We start from the raw sequence: 17582 nt of genomic DNA, 5'->3' as shown, positions 1-17582 counted from the left end.
GACGATAGTGCTCGGAAGTGGACAGAATCACAATCAGATTGCCGTGAAGTGTGCAGTCCAGTATGTAGCCTTCTTGCTCGGTGTCTGGACTAAACGGGCATCCGTCTCTGTTTGCGATCTGAGTTTTTAGGATATACCTGCATGGTCAATTGGATGCCGTGCTTACCCCGGGGTTTAATTGCGAATCCGTTTTCGAGAAGGCCTAGAATTTGTGAATTATCTCGAGCCTCGGAAGTTCCATAGACAGAATGGCTACGAATCGAGAAACGTACGATAGAACTTCGGTCGGGTGTGGTGGTTGATGGTGCCTTAGGTGAGCAGAAGAGTTTCTTACAATCGACAGCTGACGGGTCGGTATCGAAGATATTGGAGACTTGAAGATCTCACCGCTAATAGCTGGACTTTCCACTAGGTGAGTTCATTCACAAATGGGGGAATCAAGTTCTCTGTCTAGCTGTAGAAGCAGCCGTGATTCATTTTCTATTTTATTGCAGACACTCTAAGGTCAATGTACTAGAGGTATCATGTAATAAAGTCTTCCTGCACGCTCTTCACTTGTCGTTCGCAGCAAACTGTCGGTGCTCATTCCCATAAGTCCGCTGTTCAAGATTTGAGAATCGTAAGGTTATTAAAAGTTGGCCGCCGAAACCCTCTCGTAATTGTGGCACACAGTCTATCGTCTAACTACCCCAAGTGCACACATTTGCACATTGAGAGGCTGATCACTCCAGGTCTTGATGGTTTAATTGTGTCAAAATAGATCGCTATTCTACCAATAATCGAGTTTTAGGAACTTCTGTCTTATCAATTGGTATCTGAAAAATCTGAAATGTCCTATCGCAAGCAAGTAGTTCAGTCATTGATACTCTCTCTCTCAGCTGCTCAACCTTAGTTGAAAGTTGAATATTTACATCCTCAGCGGTTTTAATGGTGACTGGTTTTCTCTTTGAAGTGGAATTCACTCAAGATTCTTTGTAATTGACTGCTGAAGTTTCTACGACATGTCAATTGTTAAAATTTAACGTTACACAACAGTCGCTCGCCAGCTCAATTGCTCAAGTGCGCTTAAAGTTGCTAGAATCTGTCTTGAAAGCGTCAGAAATGCTAGTTAATGAGAATGAGAGATCACGTCACACAACTATACAAATCGAATACATGCGACAGAACTTGAGCGTTCAGTGTCCGACATCTTGGTGCTGTCACCCATGGGAAGCAACCCCCTTTGGCTCATATATAAGGCATACGACACTTATTGGTCAATCTTGTTGTGTATTCTGGCGTCATAAAGAGAGATCTTCGAACCACGTGACTGATTTATCATGGCATTAGTATCGGACATGGCAGCGACAGCGACAAGAAACTTCCTTTTTGGAAATGCTCCATAACAGACCATTTCAAACGTTCGAAACATTTGAAATGGCAGCGCTCATTCAACAAACAAGACCACTCGTCTTTACCGGTCATACTTACCCCACGAATCAACTTAATAGAAATACTTGCTTGAAGTCAAACTGTCGCCACGAACGCTGATGCTCAAGTGCATTGATGCTGCCAAAATGTGTAGAAAGAGACTTGTAATCATTAATTTTAAGTCGCTATTGCTTGGCGATTTATCAGAACTCCGCGAATTTTCAATCCCGCAAGGACATTGAACTCACGATGATGGCTGACGCTGTCACTGCTTAAATCTGACTCTAATCACTTTGCATTCCGAACCTCTCGTTGTTCAATTCTCGTTGTAGATTCCAGACCCGGTAATACCTTGCCGAACATACGGTTTTCAGATCGTGCTAGTACTAAACTGTTCCAAGACCATAGAGAAAGAGACTTCTTTGAATAATATCTTGGAAACTTTGAAAGCACCAACCTAGACATGGATGTACTTTGTGATTCCTTCAGATAGGGCTCGATAAGTGTAAGATACCGCTAGAGGAGAGTAAGCCCTGAATTCCTTTAGAGCTCCGAATAACACCCATTCGAAGTCAGAAATTGAAATGATTCCATTCTGCGTACACGCGTCCAGTTCAACTACAAGAACGATTGAGTGACTGAGTGGCTTAAAAAAACCATAACTATGACCCATTAGTCGAAGCACCGAGCGGAGGTGCATATCCTCATGCGTTCCCTGGCCTGCTGTGCTGCAAGAGGTGTTGCCAATTTGGACGTAGCAGTTTGTTCCTGATTTTTAGACCATTCACAGCGAGAGCGTCAGCGATCGTGTTTAAAAAATGCTTGATTTTCTAAATCATTCACAGTAACCGCTGAAGCTCGACTTCAAGACGTGTGTTGGGGTTTTTCATTGTCCAGGTGTGCTTGAGATTTAAATGTTTTTGAAATAATGGCTGGCGCTCTCAAATTTTCGCGTGCGCTTGTGCTCTAAATATTTTCACTACGACCGTTGAGGCTCTCCTTTTGAATAGGGTACAGCTCTAAATTTTTCAGAATGATCGGTGACGGTCTCATTGCTATGTAATGCTCGAAGTTGGGGACCATTCACGACGATGGCTGACGCTTTTATTCGATTATACTCGTACTTGTAAACTACTCAAAACGAACGCTGTTGGTGTCATTGCTCAATTTTGCTTGTTGTAAACTATTTGCGGCGATCACAAACGCTCTCATAGTTCAGGTGCATTTGAGGTTCTGATTTGTTTACAATGATTGCTGATACTTTCTTGTTTTATGCTAAAAGTGATTATCTATTCAGAGGTTACTAAAGATCTCATTTTTTAAGTTTACTCGGGATTCTAACCTTTTCACTACAGTCGCCGACGCTCCCGGTAAAAACCTGTGTTAAAGGTTCTCGTTGCTCAATTATGCTTAAGATTCGTATAAATTCACAATGATCGCTGACGCTTGCGTAAAAAACGTGTATTCCAGCTTCCCATTGTTCAGATGCACTTAAGGTTCTAATATATGAATACTGGTCACTCAAGATCTCACTGTTCAGCTGTGCTCAAACTTGTACATTGTTCACAACGATCGCTGACGCTCTCATTGCTCACTGATACTCAAGATTGTAATTGTCGGAACCTCTGTGTGCCTAGCGTCAGATCCATGACAAAGTGATGGCACGCACGTGACACAACGACAGCGTCAGAATCTAGAACAACTATTGATCCGGCGGGAATGACAACGATTGAATCAAGTGGTACCACTTGCAATTCATTGTATGGCTCCAACACCAGCTCATCCCCGCCATTTGCACCCGGAATGCTGGAAACGTTTTACATCCGTCACCGAGGGAACACTTCCAATAATTTGTATGAGAAGGGAAGTTTTATCGACCCGACAACCTCATTCCATTTATGCTTAATACATCACAGAGAGATAACTCCAAACTCAATAAAACAATAGTTTACATCTTATAATAATGGATAGAATCACCCAAGATATGGGACGTTTATCGTGCGACGACACTCCACACACAGAGTCTCAATACGAGTATTGTTGGGATTGGTGAACTATATGGTATAGTGCCAATTGCGTAATCCGAAAGTGACATATTAGTCTAAAATGACATCTTAAGCGCTAAGATGAATTGGACAAATCGTAAAGATTTGAAGAGACAATACGTCAACGCTATGCAGGATTTACAAGCAATCCAGAACGTTTATCAAGCATCCTTACTAATGGCTAGGGTCTAGAATATTACCTACTGTTTGCTATTGTTGCTCCAAAAATCGTTTAAATATCCGTGGTTTGGTCAAACCAAATGTACCAAACTCATAAGAAAAAGAGCCACGGAGAGATAAGTAAAATCCATAACCATAACCATTCACTTAGAGCAGATCATGACTGAGCAAACGAAGCAGATTAACAACTCGAACACTGCCGACGTGGTCGAGCCTCAATAAGAATCACCCAAGATATGGGACGTTTATCGTGCAACGACAATCCACACACATAGTCCCAATACGAGTATGAACTTATTCAATCACAATGTGAGCGTCAGCGATAATTGTTCAATCATGCTTGATTTTCGCATCTATCCACAATGATCGCTGACGCTGGGGTTCTCATTGTTCAGAGATCCTCGCAGTTGCAAATCATTCGCGACGATTGCTGGCGCTCTCATTGCTCAACTATGCTCAAGAATCTAATTAATTCAGTATGATCGCTGACGCTCTTACTTTATGAGACACTATCTAATCACAACGGTCGCTGACGCTCTCGTTGTTCAGACAAGCTTGAGGTTAACTTACGCTCTTATTGTTCAGTTATGCTCGCAGTTGTAGATCATTCACAACGATCGCTGACGCTCTCATTGTTCAGCCATGCTCGTAGCGCTTTATCCATTCCCATCCTATATCCTATTTATGCTCGCAAATGTGTCTTATAATGTTGTACACAATTATCATGCCGGCTAAATCTTTGTCCACAACCTGCATGCGGACATACATGATTCTTCTCGCCTGTATGAATACGTTTATGACGTGCCAAATGTCCACTTGTAGTGAAACCTTTATCACACGTCTTACAAACGTATTTGCGTCTTCTTTCAACAGAATGTGCCTTGGCGCGATGTCCGTGAGGAGTGACGAGAGCACGTGGTGCCGCCACCGCCAAAGGCAGAGGCGGCGTGACCTGGCCGCCACGTGACGTTTGTGTACGGTACATTTTATCTTCGGTTCCAAAAGCAAACGGTTCCGATAAAGCTTCCGGAGCCGAGGCGGACCCTGCACGTGACCGAGGCGCAAAAGCCCATCGATCCAATTGCCGTTTTAAATCCGTTTCCCAATCTGCCAATTGTGCCAAATTAAGTTCCGGTGCTGGTAACAGTACCTGTTTACCTTGAGGGCCGTTGTCGAGTGCTATACACTTGTGAAGAGTAGTGGATGAAGCGGAAGGCAGTGAAAGCGAAAGTGAACGCAACTGCAACGGGTGTTGATCTATAGCGTATAATGTGGCCATTATGAGAGTGTCAGTGTGTGGCTAGTGAAAAACTAGCTAGTGTGTTGTTCTGATCTCCGCACACAACATACACTCCACAATTGAGTACCTCTCTCGCCCATCCATGTAAACCTATCCGTATATATATGTCTATCACATATCATCATCATAACCCAGAAGTGGTGTGGGTGTCCTTTCACCTTGCCAAGCCTTTTCAGGGTCTTTTTTTTCCAAGAATCCCGTACACGGTAATTTCTAAGCCAAGAAAGAGAGATTTTATGGTAAAAATTACCAATCTTAGATTTGCCACGGTGGGTGCCGTGCTGTTAATAGCGCAGGGTCGCGGCTTACAGGGTTGAGAGCCGTGGATCAAACAAAGATAGAGAATGGGCATGGCCAAGCAAAAAAAATATCCTTGGGTGGGAAATGTAGAAGGGGGCGTAGCGGAAACGGGTTGGTAAGACGGGAGGCCGGAGGCCGGAGGCCGGATGTAAACGGGAATAAACGGGGCGGGAGCGGGAGAAGTGGAAGCCTTAGCGAACTCGAACAATGAGAGCGTCAGCGATCGTTGTAGATAGTGTACAACCGCTAGGATAACTGAACAATGAGAGCGTCAGCGGTCGTTGTAAATAGATAGAAGCCTTAGTAAGCTCGAACAATGAGAGCGTCAGCGATCATTGTGAATAATGTGCAACTACGAGTATAATGAACAATGAGAGCTTCAGCGATCGTTGTGAATAATGTACAACTACTGGAATTACTGAACAATGAGAGCTTCAGCGATCATTGTGAATAATGTACAATTACTAGAATTACTGAGCAATGAGAGCTTCAGCGATTGTTGTAAATAGTGTATAACCACGAGGATAACTGAACAGTGAGAGCTTCAGAAGCCCTAGCAAGCTCGAACAATGAGACCTTCAACGATCGNGAACAATGAGAGCGTCAGCGATCATTGTGAATAATGTGCAACTACGAGTATAATGAACAATGAGAGCTTCAGCGATCGTTGTGAATAATGTACAACTACTGGAATTACTGAACATTGAGAGCTTCAGCGATCATTATGAATAGATAGAAGCGTTAGCAAACTCGAACAATGAGAGCGTCAGCGGTCGTTGTAGATAGTGTACAACCACGAGGATAACTGAACAATGAGAGCTTCAGAAGCCCTAGCAAGCTCGAACAATGAGACCTTCAGCGATCGTTGTGAATAATGTGCAACTACGAGCATAATGAACAATGAAAAAGTTAGTGAACTTCAGCGATCATTGTGAGTAATGTACAACCACGAGTATAATGGACAATGAGAGATTAAACAATCGTTGTGATTAGATAGAAACCCATAAACACTAAGAGCTTAAGCGATCATTCTGAAAAGATAGAAGCCTCAGCAAACTTGAATAATGAGAGCGTCAGCGATGTTTAATTGTATGAGAATATCAAGCACATTCAAACGATGAGCGCCGGCGACGATAGAGTCTATCAGAATATCAAGCACATTCAAAAGATGAGCGCCAGCAATGACAGATTACAAGAGTCACACCACATTTGAACAACGATCGTCAACGCTTTCCTCACATTTGAGTATCGAGAGATTTCGTCTACAGTGACCACACCCCATTACCCACCAAAAACCTCTCCAGCTATAAGGGATCGTATGACAACGTCTTTCATTTCCATACAGTCTTGCCTTCACACAATCGACGTTCTCCCATACTACATGCTCCCTCCTCTGTTTAAATTACTAATGCCCTGTACCTAGAGCTTTTCCCATCATTAAAATTACTAATGCCAGGATGTATTGCAGATCTCATCATCACGTGACGTCGAGGTACCCATATGTTCTTGTACTCTCAAGAGTTCATAATGTCATAAATCGAAGCAGAATTGCCTCCATTTTGAGTTGCGCCACCATCTACTTCCATTAAGAATAGTGTTCGAGACCCTTGAAATGCACTTCTGTTGTTTCGCGTTCCTTACATAAGCACACGTGACAGGTTCATTTTACCCTCTAACTACACACACACACACACACACACACACACACACACACACACACACACACACACACACACACACACACACACACACACACACACACACACACACACACACACACACACACACACACACACACACACACACACACACACACACACACACACACACACACACACACACACACACACACACACACACACACACACACACACACACACACACACACACACACACACACACACACACACACACACACACACACACACACACACACACACACACACACACACACACACACACACACACACACACACACACACACACACACACACACACACACACACACACACACACACACACACACACACACACACACACACACACACACACACACACACACACACACACACACACACACACACACACACACACACACACACACACACACACACACACACACACACACACACACACACACACACACACACACACACACACACACACACACACACACACACACACACACACACACACACACACACACACACACACACACACACACACACACACACACACACACACACACACACACACACACACACACACACACACACACACACACACACACACACACACACACACACACACACACACACACACACACACACACACACCGATGTCTCCAAGACCGCTTAAAATTCGAAGTTTCGATGATCATTTTTAGTGGCCCAAATTTGCGAAAGACAAGCTCGATGGGTCACCGCTGCTGTTGTAAAGTTTTGATATACCACGTGACCGAAAACCACTTAACCATATTCTCTCAGTCAGTTGAGGAGCTTAATCAATCACTTGAAACTTGACATCTTAGAGCATAAAAAGACTCTCGCATGGCCAGTAGTTGTCCTAGGACTTCAAAGATGCAGTCACGTGATACAACAAAAAAGGCTCATATCTACACTTTTTCACCTACTAACCCTCCGTTCAAAATTCCTACCCTTCTCTATCCCATAATATGATCCCTCCTCCATGTCTCTCTCCAATACTACAACCCGCTAATCTTTCCCGTTGAGGTTATGTCTAATCGCTAAGTACTCATCGCCCAGTACTTTACATATCTTTTTCATGATAAGCCAGAAAAATCGAATCTGGTATACATGAATAGGAAACTTACCAGACCCATCGGCAACTGCACAGAAACTAACAAACGTAAGCAGCAAGTTCAAGCGAACTAGCATACTTAAAGCAGCGACAAGCCAAATTGACTCTCAAAAAGCACAGCAGTTGATAGCGATAGCTGAACTTGTCAATAGCTTTACTCTTCGTTAACTTGCATCTGTAGATCTCGATATATAAGTGGACAGACACTTTAACGTAGTTACTACACTCCTTATTCATGTTTGCCTCTTCTCTTCACGTACAGTAGTCTTACTCTACTATAGCCATGACCACCTTCACACAATCGGAAATTCAAACCCCCACTGCAGACCAAAAACTTAAACCTGCCACGGATAAAGGCTACACGTTGGGAGTTCAGGGCGCCCACAATTTGGCTTTCGGTGGTCTCGAGTACAAGGATGCCAGACCCAAGTTCACAGACCCGCTACAAGAACGTAAACATGTCTTGGAGCATATGGCCGGCACTTTCCGCGTTTTTGGCAGAATGGGGTACTCCGAAGGTCCTGCGGGTCACATTTCCGTTAGAGACCCTGTAGACCGAGAAACCTTTTGGATCAACCCACTAGGAATGCATTTCAGCCAGATTTGCGTCTCGGATCTCGTGCACATCGACTCTGAGGGCAACGTACTTAAGGATGGCAATCAGAGCGCTATCAATGGGGCTGGATTCAGAATCCACGCTCAGCTTCACAAATCCAGACCCGATGTGAACGCTGCTTGCCACGCCCATACCGTGTACGGTAAAGCCTGGGCAGCTTTCGGCAAAGAACTAGATATGATCAATCAGGATGCCTGTATCTTTTACAAGAGTCACGCAGTGTACCAAGATTTCGGTGGTGTGGTACTGGAGCAAGAAGAAGGTCGACGTTTGGCAGAAGCTTTGGGCCATAGGAAGGCGCTATTATTGGTAAACCATGGGCTACTCACGGTGGGCGAAACCGTCGACGAGGCTGCTTACCTGTTTTGTCTAATGGAGAGAACTTGCCAAGTCCAATTACAAGTGGAAATGGCGTCTGTTGCCGGTTTGAAGAGAAGAATTATTGACGACGAGGCCGCTTACTACACGTATTTCAACACTTCGGATCCTGAAAGTTTATACGCTGCATTCCAGCCGGATTATAAGCTGGAAGTCAAGCTTACGAATGGTGAGTTCTTACGTTGAAGCGTATGGGCCAAAATCACGAACAACAAGCTACTAGGGGAGCCGATACGATCTCAGAAACATCTAAGTGGCTCGAGGTATGTTAATGCGTTTACAGAGCATTGGTTTATAGCACAATTTATGGCATTCAAGGTAGGAAGTGAAAAGACCGGAGTTGCATTAGTCGTGGATAGTGATATGGATGAGTGAATTGATGATAATGTGAGAATTTGAACAGTTTCGGAGAACGAATGAAATATCAGAACTCACACGAAATTGAGACGCTTTTGGAATTGCATTCCGGGAGGTACTTGGCATTGACAAGCTGATCATTATGTTCTAAACTGACACTCGTCCGTTGATGGCAAAATGCCACAAGATGAGACTAACTAGCCGTGTCAGCATGCCCCATACCACCAGAGGCCTTGACCGCGGCGTCCCGATGGTAAATGTGGCTTTGAATATCCGAACCAATGTTTCAAAAATAGTATTTTCGTATTGATCGTCACGGGCACTTGCGCGTGTCGACACGAAAAAAAATGACGCCGGAAGAAATTCGGGCAAGGGCTTCTGTTTAAGCCCACCACACACAGGATCCCAAGTCACTTTCTCCCGGCTTGGCACCAGTCACGTGCATATACTTGATAAAACCTCACAGAAACTCCATAAAGCCTCACGCAAACATTAACCATCTACGGGTCTTGTTTCTACATTTTGGTCCAGTCGAATTCTTCCATCCTGTACGACCCGATTCCCACCAGATCTCTACACTACCAGTCTCCCCTCAACACCAGACTACCGCATCACCCGTGTGTCGTCGGTCCAATCAACACCACCCACCACACACCACCACGACCACAACGCGTAGTACCTGTCCGAGTGCGGATGGCATCAGAAAACTCCGGACGAGGTGTCCACACACCCATATCACTTTATCCCACACTGTCTTCGTCCAACAACCAGGGTGTTCTATCCTGTTAGCGAAAATAGATTAATAAGTGTGGGTGAGTGAAAAAAAAAACCCAAATCTATTAACGTGTATTCTCACCCTGCTGCTACTGTCCAGCAAGATGCGAAACCATCAAGGTAGTCTAGTCTGGGTGTGACAATTTGGCACCCTTGTTCTAGACCAATGAAACCGTAGACCCAGTTTCAGTCTCTCTCTCCAAGACCCCCGTTTCGAATCCAATATCCATCCGTGACCCGTAGCTATTACTCATGACTCACACTGCTAAATTCCCAGACTCTCCTTGCCCATCGCTTATCTCTCTGACCTTGTCACGATGTCGACGACGATCCCATAGGGACTTCACAATCCCAATATCCTTTGTCTCTCTCCACTAAAATTAAAATCAACAACAAACACACTGTGTTGTGACTTGCCCTCTCTTCTCTCTTCGATAACGATCACCGATGCGAAAAAAGACAACAACCGGGGGAAAAAAAAGAGCCATCCTCATCTCATCAGCATCATCATTCTCCGTCACCAATGCTCTCTCCTTCTCTCTCGTTCCTTCTTGGGTGTGCTATCCGCTTCCATGTATTGACATATCTAGGTGTGGCTCGCTTACACATACATAACACCCACATGGAATTGGGTGACTAAAAAATTTAGCCCGCATGTCTGTGTTGACGGTTAGAGTCATCAAAGAGTAAAGTCAAGACTGATGATGACAAAATTATTGCAATGACACCCATGAGGACACCAAAGGCCTCACAGGTGTGGTTTTTTCAACGTGAGTAAGCGGAGGGTTGATGAGCAATTGTAGTAGAATTTTGACAAGCGGTAGTTGGTATATAAGAAAGACAAATGGAGAGATGAGAGACAAGCTTGGTGTGTAGAGAATATAGAAAGCAAGCAAATACAACATCAATACTTGGCTAATTGAGCTTAGTGACAAACAATTGCAAAGAAATAGTACACTACAAACTACAATACATTTGAGATATTATTATTACAAAGAAGTAGTACACTACAAACTACAATACGCTTGAGATATCACCATTACAAAGAAGTAGTACACTACAAACTACAATACGCTTGAGATATCACCATTACAAAGAACTAGTACCATTCACACTCCAAACAATCAATAGCCCACACAATGACTTACAGCCAACAAGATTTTCAGGACGAGGTGTTCTCGTTTTCGCTCACCAATGATGCCCCAGCCCTTCAACACAGTCCCAGCTCATACGGTTCCGCTACAGACATGATTCCGGATGAGGAGTTTCTGATAGAATCGCCCGGGTTTGGAGCCGTGGCTCACACCGCGGACGACGACGACGAGTTGTTTGCCCTCGACACCGAACTTTCCATGCTACCAAGATCCTACGATTGTCTGCCGATTGACGACGCCAAAACCATGGTGTCGGACTACTCTCTGCCGATTCCGGACCAATTCGCCAACGCTGCACAGGACAACTACAGACTGTGGCTAGCGGGCGTGTAGAAACAGCACATATGTTTCACGCACGCACCAGCAACGAATCACGATCGGATACACAATTGGAAAGGAATACAACAAACAGAGCCGGAATTTTAACGCAGAAGCTACAAAAACCATAGCATTAAAACCCCAAATTTTTACATAATCATGATAGCTAACTAGCCTTCGGCTCTATACATTTTTAACGGAACAAATTGCATAGGATATTGGGAGTATAGAGTAGAACACACGTTCCTGGTTCATCGATTTTGACTCATAGTTCGGTGATGCCTGTGACATCGTCAATCTAGGCCAAAAGCCATAACATCTCTATCACTTCAGACGACACGAAGGTTTTTTTTTTTCATTGCAGATTTTCCGCGAAACGTGGCTATGGGATACCTTGCGGTGTGATGTCTGGATTTGCTATTGTTAGCGACGGTTTTCGACGCGGATTGCGAAAAAAAACCTCGTTCACGCGCCGGGAGGGAAACGGACGTGGACGTGATACGACATAGAGGTTGTGATACGAGGATCCGGACGTAAGAAGTGATGTGGAATTTCCTTGCTGTGTGTGTGTGTGTGTGCTGCTATTTTGAACCTGTGATGCATTTTCCCATCTACTGATGCATATCGTATGTGTACACCGGGAAACTGAGCCTTGTTTACACTGGGAGACTGAGCCTTGTATGTGTTTTCCGGAAACGACACACACGTACAAAGTGATCACCATAACATTCCATCTTACCCAATCCGAAATTCATCTCCAAGTCGTTATACAAATCCCGGGTTCCACGCTTCATCTCTCACAGATTTCAATCAACACTTCCTTTGCGGTCGTTCCACCTTTCCCTATGGAAACCGCCACGTCTCCTCAAATGTGTCGCATTGCTAAGCTTTCACCACAAAAAACGCTTACATCATCATCACCGTAACCTTTATTGCTCGTTAATCAAACACCCCATGTGATCGGAGAACGGGATTTTCCTCTTCACATGCCACTCCGAATTGACAGAAACCGGTCACCTGAGAAACATGTGACAGGACCGGCCTCCTCACCCCCGTCCCCTTTTTTTATTTTTCTTTCTAGGGATACCCCACCCGCCCGAGATCTTTTTTTTTTGGGTTTTTTAGGGGGCATTTTTGATCTGGGGCAACCAGAACAAGACCTGTATAAAAGGGCTCGCTATTCGAGGTGGCAAGAATGTACCTATGATAACCACTTTGCAAGAAAGCGGCAAATCCGATACTGCACTCACACATCAGTGCAATCACGTTAAATAGCACACCAGGACTCGTGATTCCGAAGCTGGTGATAGTGGAAGAGACACGTTCTTCACACTTCAATTATATATACATATATATATATATATATATATACGTATCTAGCGTCGCGTGCGTAATACAGCATCCGGCTGCTTCTGACGAGTTCCAGAAAAAACATACAACAATAAGAACACCATAGACGTGCGAAAAGTGGTAAACAAGCGCAGCACACAACGTTCCGTTTGATTTGGCTTGACTTGTGAGGCTTTTTTCCGCGTCTTCGTCGTCGTCGTCCTTTTTCGAGGGGTTAAGAAACTTTGATAAGCGCCGATCTCCAGATTTTAGTTGGTTCGTGAACAGTGATATACGCAAACACCCAGACACCACACCCAAACTTTTTGCCAAACAGTTCTCCATGTCGCAGGTATATAAATCGGAACTTAAAGACCAATTCGTTGACGCTACCCTTGAGGAGCGTCGTTTGCACGAAAATAAGACCCATCAGAAATACTGGCTGAAATGGGGTCCCTACCTCAGCGAACGTGCCTGGGCAACAGTCCGCGAAGACTATTCCGAAAGTGGTGACGCCTGGACGGATTTTCCGTTCGAGCATGCAGCCTCCAGAGTGTTCAGATGGGGTGAAGACGGTATTTTCGGTGTTTCAGACAACCACCAGCTCATTTGCGCCAATGTTGCCATGTGGAATGGCCACGATGAGATCCTCAAGGAGCGGATGTTCGGTGTCACGGGGCCTCAGGGAAATCACGGTGAGGACGTGAAGGAATTGTACTACTACGTTGACAACACTCCCACCCACTCGTACATGAAGGCCCTTTACAAGTATCCGTTTGCCAAGGCTTACCCCTACGAGGAACTCGTGGCCAAGAACGGCGAGCGTGGCTACGAAGATCGTGAGTTTGAAGTTTACAACATTGACGGGCTTTACACGAGCGAGGAGCACGGCGACACGCCTTATTTTGACGTGGTGTTTGAAATGGCCAAGGGCGATGACAACCCGAACGACCTAAACTTCAGAATCACCGCATACAACAGAAGCGACAAGCGTACAGGAGAGCTGTATTTGATGCCCCAGGTATTGTTCCGCAATAACTGGGGTTGGTGTCGGAGTACCGCTGATAAACCCGAGCTGTCAAAGGGGGGAAGCAATTATATCAACTTGGAATGCAAGAAATATGGGCATAGAACTGCAGTTTTTGCTCCATCTCCAGGTGGATTCGGTGACGAGGACAGTGAAACCCAAGATGTGGAACCGCAATTGCTATTTACCGAGAATGAATCGAATTTGGAAAAACTGTTTGATAGTGGACCAAATCCAGCACCTTTTGCCAAAGATGCGTTCCACGAGTATATCGTGGAGCATAACGAAAAAGCCGTTAACCCAGAAAATGTAGGTACCAAAAGTTGTGCTGTTTATCATTTCCCCAAAGTACCTCCTGGAGAATATGTTACAGTAAGATACAAGCTAACTGACATTGAACTACCCAAGTACAATGACGAGTTGGTGATTGATGAAGAAGAGTTCGATGCGATTTTTGAAAGGCGTGAAGAAGAGGCAGATAATTTTTACTGGAAAATTACTCCGCTTCCCATCAGCGACGAGCTTAGACGCGTGCAGAGACAAGCATTTGCAGGTCTACTGTGGTCCAAACAATTCTATCATTTTATTCAGGAACAATGGCACAATGGTGACCCTAATGTCAAACCTCGTCCCCCTCCTAACAGAGCTAACGGTAGAAATAAAGATTGGAAACACATGTATGTTGATGATATTCTGTCTTTGCCTGATAAGTGGGAGTATCCCTTTTTCGCGTCGTGGGATACAGCGTTTCATTGTATACCATTGGCCATGATCGATCCCGAATTTGCCAAGGGACAATTGGACCGCATGACTAGAGAATGGTACATGCATCCAAACGGTCAGATGCCTGCTTATGAATGGAATTTTGGCGATGTCAATCCGCCAGTTCACGCCTGGGCTGTCTATCGTGTCTTCAAGATTGAAAGAAACATGTATAAGCGTGAGGATCGGGTATTTCTTGAAAGAGTCTTTCAAAAGCTACTACTGAATTTCACTTGGTGGGTAAATCGGAAAGACTCTAATGGTCAGAACATTTTTGAGGGCGGTTTCTTGGGATTGGATAATATAGGTGTTTTCAACCGGTCCGAGCCTTTACCCACAGGTGGTGTATTGGAGCAAGCCGATTCTACAGGCTGGATGGCCTTTTTCAGTCTACAAATGCTCAACATCGCGTTGGAACTAGCCAAAGAGAACCCAGTTTACGAGGATATTGCATCCAAATTTTTCGAACATTTTATTCTGATTAGTGACGCCATGTCGTTCGACTACACGAAGAACAGGGACGGTGAGGATTTCCACGAGGAAGTCAAAGAATCCCTTTGGAACGAAGAGGATCAATTTTACTATGACGCTATTTCATGGGGAGGTCCTTTCAGACAACAGCTTCCTATTCGATCTCTAGTCGGTCTTATCCCATTGTATGCTTGTATGACTCTGGAGCCCCAAATTCTGGACAAATTTCCAAGCTTTAAGAAACGTTTGGACTGGTTTGTCAACAACAAGCCTGAAATTTTTGGAAGGAACATCGCATCCATGAAGAAAAGAGGTGTAGGCGAGAGATTGCTTTTGTCCTTAGTCACCAAAGAAAGGCTAGAAGCAATTTTGAGGCGTATGCTTGACGAAACTGAATTTTTGTCTGATTTTGGAGTCAGGTCTTTGTCGAAGTATCATGAGGAACACCCATTTTCCATGGATGTCAATGGTAATCAGTACACCGTCAAATATCTACCTGGTGAGTCAGACTCCGGTATGTTTGGAGGGAATTCGAATTGGCGTGGTCCTATCTGGTTTCCAGTCAACTTTTTACTGATCGAATCTTTACAAAGATTTTTCTTGTATTACGGACCGGATTTCAAGGTTGAGTGTCCAGTTGGATCTGGTATTATGTTGAATCTGGCTGAAGTTGCAGAGGAACTGGAACACAGGTTAATTCATCTATTTATGCCAGATGAGCATGGTGTGCGTGCTGTCTACGACGGCGAAAGTGCCAACATGCTGTCTGAAGATGAGCATTTCAAAGATCTCATTCCGTTCTTTGAATACTTTGATGGAGATACTGGCAGGGGTCTCGGGGCTTCTCATCAATGTGGCTGGACCGCTTTGGTGGCTAAATGGATTCACGATGCCGGTGTGTCATGTCTTCGTTTACCAAAGAGTTCCAGAAATTCAAACTCCGCCGCTGCCAGTGTTTCATCGCGTGCTTCATCGCCTACTCGGCCTGGTCTTGGCCGAATGGCCAGGCGTAAGAGTGCAAAATCACTAGTCAACTTAACGGGTACTTTGCTAGACTTGAGCGAAGAAGAGAAAAGGATACACAGTCTTGCCAACGTTCGGAATCGGTCTGCTTCACGTGGCGCCGAGCAGCAGGAAGAACAAGTTCCTCCAAAGGATCCAACCGAGAGAGAAGTCGTTGAAAAAGGATCCAAAGCTCCAACCACTCACGATTCAGAGGCTGCTATCATCGGTGATTTGAAAAGCAAGCTGTCGACCTTTAATATCGAAGAGGCTGCCGAGAAGAGGGCAGACGAAGAAGAACTTTTGAACACCCGTAATGAGGGGCAATAAGTTCCTCCTAAGTTTCTCATTTTAGATAAATCGTATGTGATAAAATCGACTTTATTAAGAAGAAATAAGAATCTGACATGTAGAGAATATAGTAGCTCTTGTATCATCATGCGGTTAACTTAAAGCTACACATACTAAAGCTACAAATACTTCAACGTAGCATCATCACGGTGAGTTTTCATAGCCTGTCAATCTCAACTGGTATACAACCAATAAATTTCGGATTACACATCGTTTTCACTTGAACTTGGCGAATAATACCAGAAGAATCAGCAATATCAGAACTGCGATAATTGCGTAACTGATAAACTTGTTGGCGACGAGCCGTCTGCTCATAGTTTTGAGAGTTCTTATACTTTTATCAACGTAAGAGTCAGCTTGAAACAGCGTTTGCCTTGCGTTTTCTAAAGTTTCCCTTTGAGCTCGTAGATCCATCATGATCTGAGAACCCACACCCTCAGTGTCGACGGCCACCCTGGTTGCATCTCGGAGTTTGTCACCGGTACGAGAAAGTACAGCATGATTTGATAATAACTGCTGGCGTTGGCCACTGCTATTGTTTGCTTCGTCATCTCCAGCCCCTGCACCGTCGAACAAGAGATCTCTATTGCGAGAGTCCTGGAGTTGTTGCAACTGCACTTTCACATCATTCTGAACTTGTTTTTTGAAATCACGAACTTTGGCCTTGAACGAGCTCCTTTCTTGTAGATCTAATGCTCCATTATTGATTTCTATCTCGATTTGATCGATCAAATCGAGCAATTCGTCGTGCTGCTGTTCCACTTCTTTCAAAGTGCCATTTCTTTGGCTGATCGGTTGAGAAGGGGCCACTGAAAGCAGCGTTTTCGCTTGCTGCAGTGTGGTCTTGAACTCCGCCTCATAAGTAGAGAGTAAACTGGTCATTTTAGAAGTAGTTGGATGTGTGGGCACCGTTTCAAAAATGAGCTGCTGTTTAGTTTTACGAACGGTGTGGCATCTTGTCAGGATGGCATCCAATTTAGGTGAATTT

The 17582-nt window shown here is 44.5% G+C and overlaps 5 protein-coding genes across 5 annotated transcripts; 3 read left to right on the top strand and 2 right to left on the bottom strand.

Moving 5' to 3' along the window:
* Positions 1 to 4317: 4317 nt before the first annotated feature.
* LALA0_S02e08350g (LALA0S02e08350g1_1) lies at positions 4318 to 4914 on the bottom strand (the record flags this gene model as incomplete). Its single annotated transcript, XM_022773933.1, has 1 exon — positions 4318 to 4914. The coding sequence occupies one exon, from the start codon at positions 4912 to 4914 to the stop codon at positions 4318 to 4320; it is 597 nt and encodes a 198-aa protein (XP_022627409.1).
* A 3424-nt stretch (positions 4915 to 8338) lies between these two features.
* On the top strand, positions 8339 to 9235 carry LALA0_S02e08328g (LALA0S02e08328g1_1; the record flags this gene model as incomplete). The annotated part of the gene is made up of 1 exon (XM_022773931.1): positions 8339 to 9235. The coding sequence occupies one exon, from the start codon at positions 8339 to 8341 to the stop codon at positions 9233 to 9235; it is 897 nt and encodes a 298-aa protein (XP_022627408.1).
* A 2084-nt stretch (positions 9236 to 11319) lies between these two features.
* Positions 11320 to 11667, top strand: ATG41 (LALA0S02e08306g1_1; the record flags this gene model as incomplete). Its single annotated transcript, XM_022773930.1, has 1 exon — positions 11320 to 11667. The coding sequence occupies one exon, from the start codon at positions 11320 to 11322 to the stop codon at positions 11665 to 11667; it is 348 nt and encodes a 115-aa protein (XP_022627407.1).
* A 1657-nt stretch (positions 11668 to 13324) lies between these two features.
* LALA0_S02e08284g (LALA0S02e08284g1_1) lies at positions 13325 to 16573 on the top strand (the record flags this gene model as incomplete). The annotated part of the gene is made up of 1 exon (XM_022773929.1): positions 13325 to 16573. One exon carries the CDS (start codon positions 13325 to 13327, stop codon positions 16571 to 16573), a length of 3249 nt encoding a protein of 1082 aa, XP_022627406.1.
* A 237-nt stretch (positions 16574 to 16810) lies between these two features.
* VTI1 (LALA0S02e08262g1_1) lies at positions 16811 to 17476 on the bottom strand (the record flags this gene model as incomplete). The annotated part of the gene is made up of 1 exon (XM_022773928.1): positions 16811 to 17476. The coding sequence occupies one exon, from the start codon at positions 17474 to 17476 to the stop codon at positions 16811 to 16813; it is 666 nt and encodes a 221-aa protein (XP_022627405.1).
* Positions 17477 to 17582: the final 106 nt, after the last annotated feature.

Source organism: Lachancea lanzarotensis, scaffold LALA0S02 (genome assembly GCF_000938715.1).
Source record: "Lachancea lanzarotensis genome assembly LALA0, scaffold LALA0S02, whole genome shotgun sequence".
Classification (NCBI taxonomy): Eukaryota; Fungi; Ascomycota; class Saccharomycetes; order Saccharomycetales; family Saccharomycetaceae; genus Lachancea; species Lachancea lanzarotensis.
Note: the sequence above shows the minus strand (reverse complement) of the source record. Positions and strands in the feature narration are given on the sequence as shown.